Source organism: Aplysia californica, unplaced genomic scaffold (genome assembly GCF_000002075.1).
Source record: "Aplysia californica isolate F4 #8 unplaced genomic scaffold, AplCal3.0 scaffold00183, whole genome shotgun sequence".
Taxonomy (NCBI): Eukaryota; Metazoa; Mollusca; class Gastropoda; order Aplysiida; family Aplysiidae; genus Aplysia; species Aplysia californica.
Window position 1 is genome coordinate 962456 of NW_004797453.1, and position 15068 is coordinate 977523.

Below are 15068 nucleotides of genomic sequence, written 5' to 3' on the forward strand. Positions count from 1 at the left end.
GACATGAAGCTGTTGCAGAATTTTTTATGTTTTATAGTAAAAGGTTCGCCAAGACCTGAATCCTTTTCAGAATAGAAATGCAGAATGTGGCGTCGGTAGTCGTGTGGTTAGGCAACCGGACTATTAATCGTGAGGTTGTGGGTTCGAAGGATTCGAGGCTCAGGCCCAGGGGCGAAGGCTGACTTGTTTGACAGGGTAATCAAAGTGAGACGGGACGGGGCCAGATAGGGCCTGAAGATATCACTAAGAATCTGACTCGAGGCCGCAACAGTGAGTTGTGAAGTGAAAGAAAACAAATTCTGAATTCATAGTGCATGTATAACCACCAAAATAATCGGGAAAGTAGGCCTATCTCATTACATATTTAATCCAACTAACGCTAAATTTGACTTTAGATGTGAACACACAAACACAAAGCAAAGAAGCAGAGATGTCAGTACTACTTGTCCAGTGAGTCTAAACTCGTGGTAGAACATGACAATTATCAATTTTTTATTTCACATTTGGCTGTTTTTGTCTAGCTTTTCGCGGACAGGAGCCGGTGTCATAATCGAGGTCACAATCTGATTATAGGATGGTAAAAAGTCGAGGAAAAAAGACAAGCAGTTAGTTCCCCTCACTTTTGTGAGGTAGACTCGTCCAGTGTAATAGTTGGCTTATATAACCAGTACTTGTGACTGCTTATGACTGGGGCCCGAAAGGGGTGAACAGGGTTTTTATGTGGCAATGAAACAGTTTTGACTGTTGCGCACATGTTACTTTCAACTCTTTTGGTATACTCTTCCAGCCTCCCTTTAAGCTTACTTAATCAAAGCTTGTGACTGCTTATGAAGGGGCCCCCAAGGGGTGAACAGGCTATTTCTGTGGTAATGAAACCGTTTTGAATGTTAGGCATACTGTTCATTGGTGATTATGGGCGTCTTTTTACGTTTAATCTATTAGGTTTACGTTTATGGGTGAATTTGACAGCGACAATCTTTCAAAATAAGGAAAGGTAGCAGTGATTATTTGTATATATAGACGGTTCGTCACTGTTCAGGCCTGACGTTGTGTTCTTGAGAAAGGCACTTTACATGAACGTTCCTTACTTCACACAGGTGTGAATGGGTACTCTGCCAAAGACAGCGAAAGATCCCGTCAATAAGTTGGTGTTTTAGCGCCTGTAAAATGGCACTGTAAGCTTCCCAAGATGTTGAAGTTGTTTTAGAACGCATCATGTCTATTGAGTTAATAATATAGATTGTAAAGCTTCTGTTGAGGGAGAACTTGCGCTATGCAAATGCTATTTATTATTATAAGATGCATCTACACCAACGACTACGAAAACACACAAATAGATAATTCCTTCATTGAATGTGTTGATGATTCATCTGTTTAAGGGATCATTCATTACCACAAAAATGTCAGTCGAGGAAGTAAATTTGTTTTTTTAATGGTATGGGATAACTACCTGAAAGTAAATACCAGTAAATCCAAAGACATGCCTTTTTATATTTTAGACGTTCTCAGCAAATGCTTTTGCCCAAGAAAGAAATAACAAGACTGTTGAGGTACTTGGGGATAGCGATAGACAACAATCTGTAAATCTTACCTCTGGATGAGTATTATGATTTGAACTCCTACCCCCCCCCCCAAAAAAAAATAAAAAATTTAAAAAACCCAACAACAAAACAAAACAAAAAAACCCCAACAACAAAACAACAACAACAAACAACACCAACAACAAACAAACAAAACACCCCGAACAAAACCAAAAACAACAACAACAACAACAACTCCCCCCCTCCGCCCTTTCAACAAACTAAAAAAGGAAAAAAAAAAACCCAACCCAAAAGAGGTGGGGGGGCGCACTTTCACAGTTTCTTATTGTGCTCCAAAAGAAAACGGTTGAATACTTACTTTGCCTGGTATTGAAGGAATCTGTAATTCCCACAATAAGGCAGCTCACTCTCTTCTTCAGCTGTGTTTCAGTTAAGTGGAAATTATTCCGTTGTTAAAATCTTTTCACACAGCCCTTAAAGAATTTCTGTCTATGTACGTAGGCCAGGTTGTTGTTTTTGTGTGTGCCTCGGACATTACAGAGTCAGGACCTGCTGCCTCATCACTCTTTTGTTTTCTGATTATATAATAAGAGATTTCTTTCTCTGTTGGAGGATCGCAACTTATTTGTAGGTCTCTCTCAGTCGCGTGTATATCCAGTGGCTTATTTGAGGCTGGTCTATTAAAAAATTCCTAGAACTGTTCCTTCCATCTGTTTAGCTGTGCTTCTTTTCCTTGTAGACGTTTCCCGTTCTTTTCTTTTACTGGAAATATTCCGGGCTGTTACACCTCGCACAAAGTTTCCATGTCGCATCAAAGATTCCTTTGAGGTTGCTTGAGGTTATCGCTTGTTCTGCCATTTCTGCTATTTCCTCCAAGAGCCTTGTATCGTCTGCCTTTGGAATCTACTTTGTTCATTTGTGTATACTATTACTTATTTCACTAGGGTTAATTTTATCTCTACCAGGGGCGTCGACGTTTCCAAAGATTAGAAAACAAACCATTCCGTGAAATGTTGGGCTGGGATAGCCTATAAAGGGGAAAGTGATGACTGGTGGAGGTTGGGGCTGCGTTTTATTTTTTTTGGACTAAGTGTTTTACGGTGCTCGCAACTGCATAAGGTCACATGAGCGCGCAGGAAACATTACACTTTTTCAGTTCGTAGGAAATTTTGAATTTTGCCCTGGTGGCGGCCGAAGCCTACTCTTATCGATTTTAGACCACCAAGGGATCTTTAACGTGCGCAACTTGCACACGGTCCTTCCGAGATTTTTCGCCTTTATCCGAGAAGGCTAGGTGTAGATGTTTCCTACCAAACGATCAGGGGTGTGACTAAAAGACAGCAGCAAGAAGAATCTGAGGAGTAGCAATAGAAAGGCAGCAGAAAGAGTCGGGAGCCCAGAGGATGGGGCACAGGAGGTGAGGGGGTGGGGGCAGAAAGGGGAGACGAAAGCAGACGACAGAACACTGCTAGAGAGCAGGAAAGGAGGTGAAAGGAGACAATCTTAGTATAGAAACTTTTCGGTCGCTACCCGGATCCGAACCCGTGACCTTTGAATGAGAGGCCAACACCTTAACCCCTATGCCATGAGAGCCCCCTCCCTCCCCTGGGCTGAGGATGGGAGTGGGAGCAATACAATACGAAACATGAGAAAACAAATAGTATTTTCCAAAGTATCCAAGGAAGCTAAGGTTATATAATATATAATATATATATATTATCTATCTATCTATCTATCTATCTATCTATCTATCTATCTATCTATCTATCTATATCTATCTATATCTACACACACATATATATATATAAGGCGCGGTTTGTCCATTGAGCACGGTTGTGCAGTGCCGCCCAAGATGTTTTATTGTTCTTTTACGTAAAGCACCCTAAATAATAAAATAAAAGAAGCCAGAAACAAACACTAGCCAAACATTATATCAAAACAAGGTCGTAACTGGCGCCATAACTCTCATTTCTGGGTCTATAGCGCCGTAAAACATCTACTATGTACTATGCCAAAGTCCACGCACTGTAACTAAACATAACAGGATATTCAACAGTGTAACCTGACCTATAAATCGCTCCAGGGGATAACCCAAGCGATGACGACACTCGTAACGAGTTGGGCGGTACATTAATATTAATAAGACGGCACATCTCAAATGTGCTCCTGCCGAATAGGGCCGAAACATAGCCCGCAGTAGGCAGTCTAAAAATAAATGCCATAGACCGTGAGCTATTCTTTGCCAATATTATGTGAGCCTCGGAGCAGTCAAGCGGAGTGCTCAAGTGAATTATGATTGGTTCATTGTCTGTCCTGCCCATCGGCCTAGATGTACACTATAGGTTTAAAAGGAGATAACTCTATGGTCCTGCCACTATTTTAAGTGACTCTGTGACCGTGAACCTGAGAGAAGTGAACGTGACGGTCATGTGAGTGAGTTGTGCCTTTGAATAGTTTTGTAGTGGAGTAGTTAAAGTTATTACTTGAGTGCTCAGTTCCAATACAGGATGAACGAAATTGATGTTTAGTTAACAAACAAATTTAGTACTAGAAATCAAAGCGACAAGTAAAAAGAATGAAAATAAAATCACGAGGTCCTCCCTCACCAACCCAAATATCCTAAAATTATACACCGTCTCATTTACCATGTCCTTGACTGTCTTCAGCATGCGATAGCTTATTTGTGCACATCCACTTTTTTAGCCCCTCGAGCCGCCCCTGATATGTATATTATTATATAAATACATTTACCTCATATACTTTTTTATTGCCATGGCTGTTGTTGTTGCTACTGTTGCTGGTGACACTAGGTACTGCCGCAGTCATATTTTTAGCTTTTCTCCGAAATCTTTGGCCCATAGCTGGATCTATTGTTTCCGTCCCGAACGCCTGGGTAATACTGATTTGTTATAGAGATGAGCTTTCTGTTCACATAAAGCATATCCTTTCTGCACGCATGAGCTAGACTTCTTCTTTCCCGAAAGGAATAGACGTCAGGCCTTGTACGAAATGAAGAAGATTAAGAAAGGAGAATGTAGCAAGATCAGGATATTGATTGAGTGTGAAATAATTATTGGAACTTGATATTACAGAAGATTCAGAATCTTAGCACTGCTTAGACGAACAGAGAAACATACAGAAGACGAAGGGAAATTGTTCCAGACTCTATATTTGGTTGGAAAGTACAGAAGCACCTCATATCTTAATGGCATGGCTAGGGATTCAAAATCAGCAACCTGAATCAATAGGCTGCGTTACGGATTATAGATGAAATAACTGGTGTCAGAAAGGATTGATAAATAGATAAGCGAACGTATTAATATTAATAGGGAATGAACCAACATATTGGGGGAAGACGAAGATAAGACTGGGAGGATAATTGGATGTGTATTATATTTGTACGAGTATAAAAGCAAATGAACCATAGATTTGCGTATAATAAATTCTGCTATGATTAATAGCTTTTTATAGGACTTACAGATTCGCCATCTCCTTCTTCAAGAACAAACACAAGAAGGCATGGTTTGCCCAACGCTAATTCTCAGCTTGGATGATATAAAAACCGATATCTTCCTTGTCTTTTCCATTAATCCATCTGGACAGGCATTCCGGGTGAAATATTCTTGGTTCAACTGTACCTCTTTTGCCTCCTATTTTTCCTAGCAAGAAATCCAAGGCCTTTATGTAAAAGTCCAAGAACTGCATTAGTCTTTACCTAATTGTTTTTACAAGTGGCCGTCCCACACTGGATTTTTTCCACACCACTTCATTGAAGATCTTTGATTTCCATGAATTTTTCAAGTCTTCGAAAAAAAATCATTATTTCCACAGAGGTATAAAGTAATGTGGCACAGTGGTTATGCTCGCGGACTCGCAACCGTAAATAAAAGAAGTCAGGAACAAACACTAGCTAAATTTTATATCAAAACAAGGTCCTCACTGGCGCCATAAATGATAACAGTCATTTCTGTGTCTATAGCGCCGTAAAATATCTACTATGCCATGCCAAAGTCCACGCGCTTTAGCTTAAATTAATAAGATATTCAACAGTGTAACCTGACCTATAAATCGCTCTTGGGGATAACCCAAGCGATGACGACACTCGTAGCGAGTTGGGCGGTACATTACTATTAATAAGACGGCACATCTCAAATGTGCTTCTGCCGAATAGTGTCGAAACATAGCCCACAGTAGGCAGTCTAAAAATAAACACGATAGACCGTGCGCTATTCTTTGCCAATATTATGTGAGCCCCGGAGCAATCCAGCGGAGTGCTCAAGTGAATTGTGATTGGTTCATTGTCTGTCTTGCCACTATTTTAAGTGACTCAGTGACCGTGAACCTGAGGGAGGTGAACGTGACCGTTCTACGAGTTGTGCCTTTGAATGGTTTTGTAGTGGGGTAGTGAAAGTTATTACTAGAGTGTTCAGTTCCAATACAGGATGAACGAAATTGATGATTAGCTAACAAACAAATTTAGTACTATAAATCAAAGCGACAAGTAAAAAGAATGAAAATAAAAGCACGAGGTCCTCCCTCACCAACACAAAGATTATACAATTATGCGCCGTCTCCTTTACTATGACATTGAGTATCTTCAGCATGCGATAGCTTAATTGTGCACGTCCACTTTTTAGCCCCACGAACCGCCCCTGAATACAACAATGACAGAGCAAACTCGCCAGCTATAGGCCTATATTATATACTTTATATGCATCTTTCATGGATTAATAGTACTTTACTGAAGCTGGCACTTTTAAGTGGGTGAATCGTGACAGTCTTTCTTTTTCCTAGACTGCTTTGCGGTAGATCTAGATCTATAAATATTGTCTCTTGCTGATTGTTTAAAGTCTGAAATTGGTGTACAGCTAGGTTCATGACAAAACTACGGGTTCACTTATATTCTCTTCACACATCAGCTAGTACATCTACACTCCCCAGGTCTGATGTAGAGTTTTTGCATTGCTTGAGGTTTGAAAATTTTCTGGAAAAGTGTGTGTAGGCCTATGCTTTTCTGGAGCAATGATCGATGGATTGCTAATACATATTGTATACGAGAAGCAAACACCGTGCGGTAACCTAAATCTAGGCTTTAGACTATATAGACCACGATCAGAGCCCTCTGAAACAGGTGTATTATTCGCTAGTCTAGATTTACATCTAGATCTAGATCTAGATTCTAGATTTAGTGAGGTTTAAACTGTATCCAGTGTTTTGTCCTCCTGCCCCTGCACTGGCATCGACTGCACTGTCACCTGTGCTGTGAAGAAGTAGATCTAAAATCTAGATTTAGATCTAGATGAAGGAGTGGAAAGGAGGTATCCTAAGTCTGGTATTTGTGTGATCTTGAATTGACACAGACTCAGACTGCCGCAGAACACCACATACACTTGCGGGTGACTTGCGACTTCCGACAGCCGCCATTAGCTTTTTTACCGCGCCTCGTTTCACAATCAGCTGGTGACCTGGATTCGCGCTAACAGTAACAGGCCTCGTTTCCGCTCCCTATACTTAAAGGAGGTGCCTATCTAAAGCCGCGTTGCGATTAGCGCCAGTGCTAATTAAAACGTCCTGTGTTTTATGAGGTTATATGAAGCTTAATCTACATTTCGTTGTAGGAAGTTCTGATGGGCGAAGGGACAGCGCGTCTGCGTTTGAAGCCAAACCATTATTTTTTTAAAGCGGGGGTTCGATCCCGGTCCTGACAGTTTTTTGGTGTTTTTTTTTGGTCCTCTTCTCGACTGACCGACACATTTTTTCCCATAATTATAACTTGTTGCCTTGTAGTTTTTTATGTGGTGATGAAGCATACACATTCTCGTTTTGTCCCCAAGAGGAGCTTTGAACAAAGTAGGCCTTCAGTTTAGGCCTGGTTAAAGTTCAATAGTCACAAATTGTAGGCACAGAGGAAGAAAAAACCCCTTCGATGCCACACTTGGAAGCACTGAACATTAGACTTAGAGAGCGTAGACAGCTTGTATACGTTCTCTAGGTCTAACTGAAAATTAAAGATACTAGTTTTAGGTAGGCCTAGATCTATTGTATGACGACACTGCGGAAAGGAAATACTGCTTATACCGAGTTGCACCGTCTTGTTATTGTTACACAAGCGTTCGACTTACTTGCTCAAACTCAGACTCAAATGATTATGATTATGAGAGATGGACAAGACCACGACTAGTCTACTTTTGTGCAAACAATGTCAGAAACAATTGTTAGATCTAATCTAGATCTACATATCTACCCAATATTGATCAGAATAAGACAACGTCACAAAAAAAAGAAGTCACATCCTTGATCTAGGAGGTTTATCAAGAAACTGAGAAAGCTTCCATAATTCAGGCAGAACTACAATATCATTATCAATGGCTACTAGATCTAATACTAGATCTAGATCTATATCTAGATCTAGATTCTAGTACTGGCGTTTCAAATAGCACGGGAGCTATTCAGAACACGGTGTAGCAAATAGCACCTGCCATAATTAAATACTCTCTGGCCTTAGAAAAGGCGCTTTACACAAATTTTCCTCACTTCACGCATGTGAGAATGGATACCTGGTTATAGACAGGGAACGATCTTGTCCGCTTGTTAGTGTTTTGGCGCGTGCAATCTGCTGCTTGCACCAGGAGTATTATATTCTGTATGTTCTAATGCTTGCTTGCCGGCATACTGGTAATTATTGTTGTAAATCGCACAAGGCATGCTCTATAGCGTGGACTTGCGCTGTAGAAATGCAATTATTATGATTAAATGTTTGACTGTTGTGAATAAGCTGTGTCATACATTACAGAGCAGACCAAATAAATTTATAATATAATCATAACATAAAGATAATACGACATATTTTCGCAGGGTTTCATTTCTCACTGGATGCCACTGTTTGTTTGGGCTGGAAGACTCTGGCACAACTACAGAAGACTTCATTGCTAAGTAGCGATAATATAACACAGAGAGAGAGAGAGAGAGAGAGAGAGAGAGAGAGAGAGAGAGAGAGAGAGAAAGAGAGAGAGAGAGACAGAGAGAGACAGAGAGAGACAGAGAGAAAGAAAAGAGAGAGAGAGAGAGAGAGAGAGAGAGAGAGAGTGAGAGAGAGAGAGAGAGAGAGAGAGAGAGAGAGAGAGACTGGGGACTGCAAAGAATCAACCTTTGACCTTTGGCTCGAGGTCGGTAAGCCATCATCATTTACCTCCCATAACAGTATGATTGTACATCTGGTTCTATGCTACGATTTCAGTGTGGATATTAGTAGTAGTAGTTGTAGTAGTGGTAGTAGTAGTAATAGTAGTAGTAGCAGCAGCAGCAGCAGCAGCAGCAGCAGCAGCAGCAGCAGCAACAGCAGCAGCAGAAGCAGCAGCAGCAGTAGTAGTAGTAGTAGTAGTAGTAGTAGCAGTAGTAGTAGTAGTTGTAGTAGTAGTAGTAGTAGTAGTAGTAGTAGTAGTAGTAGTAGTAGTAGTAGTAGTAGTAGTAGTAGTAGTAGTAGTAGTAGTAGTAGTAGTAGTAGTAGCAATTCTTTTCAAAGCTCCGACACCTTATTAATCAAAACTTTAAGACATATGATTTTTTCAGTAAATATGAAAAAAAAACGGCTTGGATTTAGGGTAAAAATGTAAGAAAATTAGTAAAGGTAGCTGTCGGGGTTGGCAAGTGTGTGCTAGGACTATATAGGTCGTCTCGTTGCTGCTGCCGATCAGAGAATTATAATATGAGATGTCTTGCTCTTTTAACCGGTCAGTAATATTAATTTGTCTACCCAGTGTAATGTGTTTTAAACTGAACACTGGAGATTTGAAAATTATTGAGAATTTTGACTTAAGAACATCATAATATGTATCAGTATCAGTAAATGTATTCAAGGGTACTACTTAAAATAGAATCCTGGATTCTTCAAATTAAAAAGTATTCTTCAAATCCTTGAACACAGAATTGGAGAACATTGAGAAATAACATTTTTATAGACTAAAATTTAAAAACGTCGACATCTCGATCGAAATCAGCTTTTCCTGTTCAGAGCGTTTTGTCAAAAAACTTTAGTAACAGTGAGAAAAAGTCAATAACGCTGGGCTTCGGGTATAATGTGCTAAGGCTAAGAAGATTCACCTTCAAGATTTATTACGACAAACATCTCAAACTGTCTGTTGCAGTCCCCCAGTGTGGATCGCTATGGGACTGCAACAGTAGGGGACTGTAAGTCCCCCAGTGGGTAGCTACAGTCCCCTAACAATTTCCTTCACAAAACGGTTGTCTACCCAACGCACTGCTAAAAGGGGTGATAAACAAGGTTAGCCTTTCATGAAAAGTAATCGGAAAACGCCCATCACTATCTTCTTCTTGGGGTGCCCGACTTGGAAACAGACATTGGCAACAGCGACTCATCTTTCTGTTAGGATGCTCTAGAAAACCTTATATTATCCCTGTCTGTTCCCATTGTCCATCTGTTCAAGTTCTCCAAGTAAGTTGTTCATAGCCTACCTCTGCCTCCTTCGCCCTCTATTTTTCTAGTGAAAGTGTCCTAGGAACTGTATTTGTTTCTTCAAACTTGTTTTTTGTGGCTACTTCATTTGACATATATTTATCATTCCTTGAAATTCTCAAAAGTCACCTTAGAAACGCAACTCTGTTGCATCTTGTCTTTGAAAAAATGAAATAGCCCCCCATGTTTACTTTCAGACACAACAATATTTAGAAGCAATGGAAGATCCTTTTTTGATACTGCAATTGGAATTATGTCATCAGTATGCTGGAATCAATTAACCGTTGATGTGATTTAGTTTGCCGAAGAAATGTCTAGAGGCTTTGGCCCTGTGATAAATTGGATATGTCTACTTGAATGACACCATGACAAAAATAAAGGTAAGAAATGCCGTTTCAACACTTGCGCGATGTAGTCCACTAAACCAAGCCATCCAGTGATTAATTAAAAGGGTGGTTTTGCTAATTCCATCCCATACCACCCAAAATCATGGCAATTTCGCGGCCTCTATTCCTCACTGACAGACGTTTATTCTCCAATCTAATTAACACAGTCCATATGAAAAAAGTTTCGTGCTCTAAGGAATACTAATGAGCACATAATGAAATGCTTGTCAGTGTGGTGGAATCAGGCTCTCGTCAAAATAATTAAAGTGAAGAAACTAGCATTTTTCCGCAGTTTGTGAATTTTAATCAAATTTTAGTTTTTTATCTAAACATCTTTCATTCCCATTAATTATTAAAGAACTCATTTCTGTGTGGATTTTTCAAGAAAAACGTTGAATAAAGGCACAAAAAATGTAATTTTTAGTTACCACGAACTCTTAAGCTGAGGAAATAACTAATCTTTGGCGGCCATTTTCTTAATAGTTTTACCTCTGAAAACAAGTGACACCCATTTCCTTCCTTCACAAATATCTCGACTTGTATTCAAGATAAAGGGATATTTTTTCCATCCAAATAAAGACAAGTGAACAAGCTTTAAGATGATACCAATAACTCCACATGCCCAAAAATTGACGAGAGCCTGATTCCACCAAGCTGTCTCACAAATGTTAAGTCCAGGTTTTGCGTGGTATTGTGACTGCTCTATCTTTCAATCTGTTTGAAAACATCATCAGAGGTTGCTCATTGCAGAGACAATAACTTTCTCGATTCATTTGATATTTAATGCATGCCCATTCCACCAAAGTTGATGCACCTCAATACACGCGTGAACACACTTTTACATTTCTTTGATTTCGCAGTTTTACCGTCTTATTTTTAAAGTTCAGTTTTGAGTGCCCACAGCTTAGGCGACTCTCAATATAGATAAAATAGTAATTTGTCAGATAATGCAGAATTTATTTAGCTTTGATTTAGTATGCTGCATGACTGGGTGATTACATTTTCAAGTGTCTTTGGGATTATCGTTCGAACAATGCAATGCCCGATTGGTCGTTTATACAACAAACAACTTAACAACTATCACAGCCCACGGGTACTAACTTGTTACATCATTCGAGTTGCGAGCATTGCGTTCATGAGGTCACGTAGGACTGGCTTACAGATCTGAAGCCTCGAAATATGGACTAAAGTTTGAAACGAAAGCAGTCTCAAGATACTAAGACTTTTATAAGAAAACCGTGAAAGGACAATTGAACCACTAAAAGTTGGCAAATCTGCTGAACATGTGGCAACGGTTACAGGCTTGCATGTCTCCACCACCTACAGGTTTTAGAACAGGTTTCGAGACACCAATGTGACCTGTGATTTCACCAGCGCCGGGAGACCAAGGTGACACCGAAAAGCAGGATCGCCTCATAGTTCACCAATACTGTTTGATCCGTTCCTGACAGTCGCCGAGACAACCAGGAACACTATCGGATGACCGAGACAGGCCCTGAGTACCAGAACCGTGACAAGAGCAGACTGCATTGATTCGTCAAATGGTTACATCTATGTGTAGTGCACATACCAGATGTGCTTGGCTGATACCAACTACGTCGGAGAGAGAGAGAGAGAGAGAGAGAGAGAGAGAGAGAGAGAGAGAGAGAGAGAGAGAGAGAGAGACGCTCTTGGGAAAGGTCAAGCGTCATGATTTGGGGACTCATCGCCCTAAATCAAAGACCTGAACCTGTGTTCTACTAGAAAAAGGGTCATGGACAAGGAGCTAGGGCCAGAGCTCAGCGCTACATTGACCAAATTCTTCAGCCTCATGTGGTGCCCTTTTTCTAGAGGCATCTAAATTTCTTTTTTCCAGCAAGAAAAACGTTTTGCCCCAAAGTCAAGATCACAGAAATAACATAGCGAGGCTAAAAACGATTAAAACAGCCACTTATTGACACTGTCATGGGGGTGTAAATTGGAAGAATTAAAATTTCATTTGCACATTACAAACCACTGTTGAGTGTAGTGTGTTTTATTCATGCTTTAGTTATTCGCCTATTCGCTTTCCTTTTGACTGAGTTGTATATTATATGTGGCACCACGCGGTGGAACCAGGCTCTCGTCAATTTTGGGGCATACGGAGTTGATGGTATTATCTTAAGGCCTGTCCATTTTCCTTGCTTTGGGTGAAAATAATGTCCACCTATGTTGAATAGAAGTCGCCATCTGTGAGATTGAAGGGTGTGAGGGTCATCTGGTTTCAGAGGTAAAATTCAAAGTTGAGTTCTTTAGCTTGAGAGTCCGTGGAAACTGAAAATTTACATTCTTCCGACTTAAATCAACTTCTTTTTCAATAAAAATCCACACCGAAATGTGCCCTTTAATGGGTATGAAAGTTGTTGAACCGAAAAACAAAAGTTCGATAAAGATTCCCCAAACTGCAGGAAAATGCGAATTTCTTGACTTTCATTATTTTGACGTGCACCTGATACTTCCTCGTTGCCTCACACACACACACACACACACACACACACACACACACACACACACACACACACACACACACACACACACACACACACACACACACACACACACACACACACACACACACACACACACACACACACACACACACACACTTATGCCAAAGTTATAGATTCGAAGACTGGCGATTCCGTTAGATCTAATCATAGGTCACACAAGCGCTCCTATTGCGCTATTCTCAGTGAATTTAGAAAATATATTTGACAAAATGTTCCCGTCCTTCTTAGGCATTTGTGGTTATTCGACTGAGAAACGAAACAAATCTGCATAGCTGTCCCTTGACAGCGGAAGTGCCGTTAGTGATATTTCGCGATGCGCATTTTGTTTTTGAGAGTATAGACCTAGACGTTCTAATTTTTTTCATCTCTCAAGTTTTACTGTTCCATTCCAGTAGAGTGTAAATATAGTAGGCCGATGACTTTCAGTTGATGTTAATACACCGACCATTCCTTTCATTGAAAGGGGGCCCAGTTAGTACAGTATATCTGACGTGTGTCCTTGAATAACACACTACTATAACCAAAACTCGAAAACAGGGTGCTGCTCATTGGCGACCAGAAATATACTGTGTGGATTGTCTATGCGTACTTTTCATGTATTTACTCAAGGCCATCAAGAAAGTGGAATTTATATCTCTATTTAGTCAATATATTCCAATGAAGTTGTGACACAAGACTCGTCAATTAACTGCTACTATAGTGACGGTCGAAAGCCGTGCGTGATTTTCTGGGTTGTGGTGCTAAAGGCACGCTCATGGTGGCAAGTAAAATTATTTCTTCGACATGAAACAAGTATCGCAGTCTAATGGACTTCGGAGTCCGACAAGCAATGGTAAATTTTATCGTCCCCCACTTGAACCAATAGGCTATGCATATTAAGGGCATGTGTACGCGACATTTTGGGCCGCTGTTATCTCGAAAGTATTTTCACGCGAAAAAGGGCAGATTAATGGTATTAATTCGAACTAGGCTAAGCCTAATCGAGTAGTTATTTTCTGCGTTTTGGACGAATCTGGGGGGTTGGGGGGGGGGAGGGGGGGGGGAGGGGGGCAATGACGCCTGAAATGTTTAAGAAATCTGTGGACCCCTCCTGTTTTCCCCATAATTTGATGTTTTGAAATTGGGTTTGAAATTTACTTAAACATAATTAATTTGCTATAGTTTTAGGTGGCCATTCGTGTGACCTGCAGAAAGGATCCCAAAACAAAACAAAACAACGCAAAACAAAACAAAGCAGTCACTTGACCCCCACAAGCAGAGGTATTTATCTTTTTTGAGACAATAACAAATGACAACTGATATTAACAAATAAGAACTGGTAACAACAAAATAACGACAAATATCAACACAAACGAATTAATTATTTTTTTCCCCTATAAATTGTTACTTTCGATTTGAATGTAACACCCCCCCCCCAAAAAAAAAGGGACGCAACTCCGCCGGTCATCGCTAAAGAATAGTGTATTTCCAGTAAGTGCTCGGATTTGTGCACATAAAGTAGGGACCTGGTTGACCACATGAATATTGATTTTTAAAGCTGGAATCAAATTATTTTTGTGCTATCAGTGATTTTTTTGTTTGTTACCAGTTGTTATTTGTTGTTATCTCGACAAAGATAAATACTCAAAAGCAGTGTATCTGTGCTCCACAGTGAAATTACAAATGTACCGGCTGCCCTTGTTCCTAGTTACCTGTACGGGAACTAGGCTAGGCCTATGTACTATGTACACTGTAACTGAGTTTCGTTTTTGGTATTACCATACCGTAAATTGTATGCTTTGGGTGTTCTTAATTGTAAACATATTGATTCGTTACTCACAAGTTGTAGAGTAAGATGTCTGGTAGCCATATCTTGTCCGACGGTATTCTGACGTCACTGATGTTGTCGTACTGTTCTTTGTCCCAGCGAAGCAACATGTCATTCCAGTTCTGAATTAAAGGCAAATACATTAGGTAATAGAAAATGAATATATACCACCATTCGTTACGCGCACTCACAGGCACACACACACACACACACACACACACACACACACACACACACACACACACACACACACACACACATACACACACAAAGACAGAAAGAAAGAGAGGTAGATAGATAGATAGATATATAGATAGATAGATAGATAGATAG

At 40.2% G+C, this 15068-nt stretch overlaps 1 protein-coding gene across 3 annotated transcripts in view; it reads right to left on the minus strand.

The window, feature by feature from the left end:
• The window catches only part of LOC101845238 (neuronal acetylcholine receptor subunit alpha-10-like), a 326112-nt gene that overhangs the window by 110779 nt on the left and 200265 nt on the right, over positions 1-15068 (minus strand). For all 3 annotated transcript variants that reach the window (XM_005098458.3, XM_005098459.3, XM_005098457.3), the window contains exon 4: positions 14748-14857. In XM_005098458.3, the coding sequence (XP_005098515.1) occupies positions 14748-14857 (110 nt within the window). The remainder of the gene's footprint in view (positions 1-14747; positions 14858-15068) is intronic.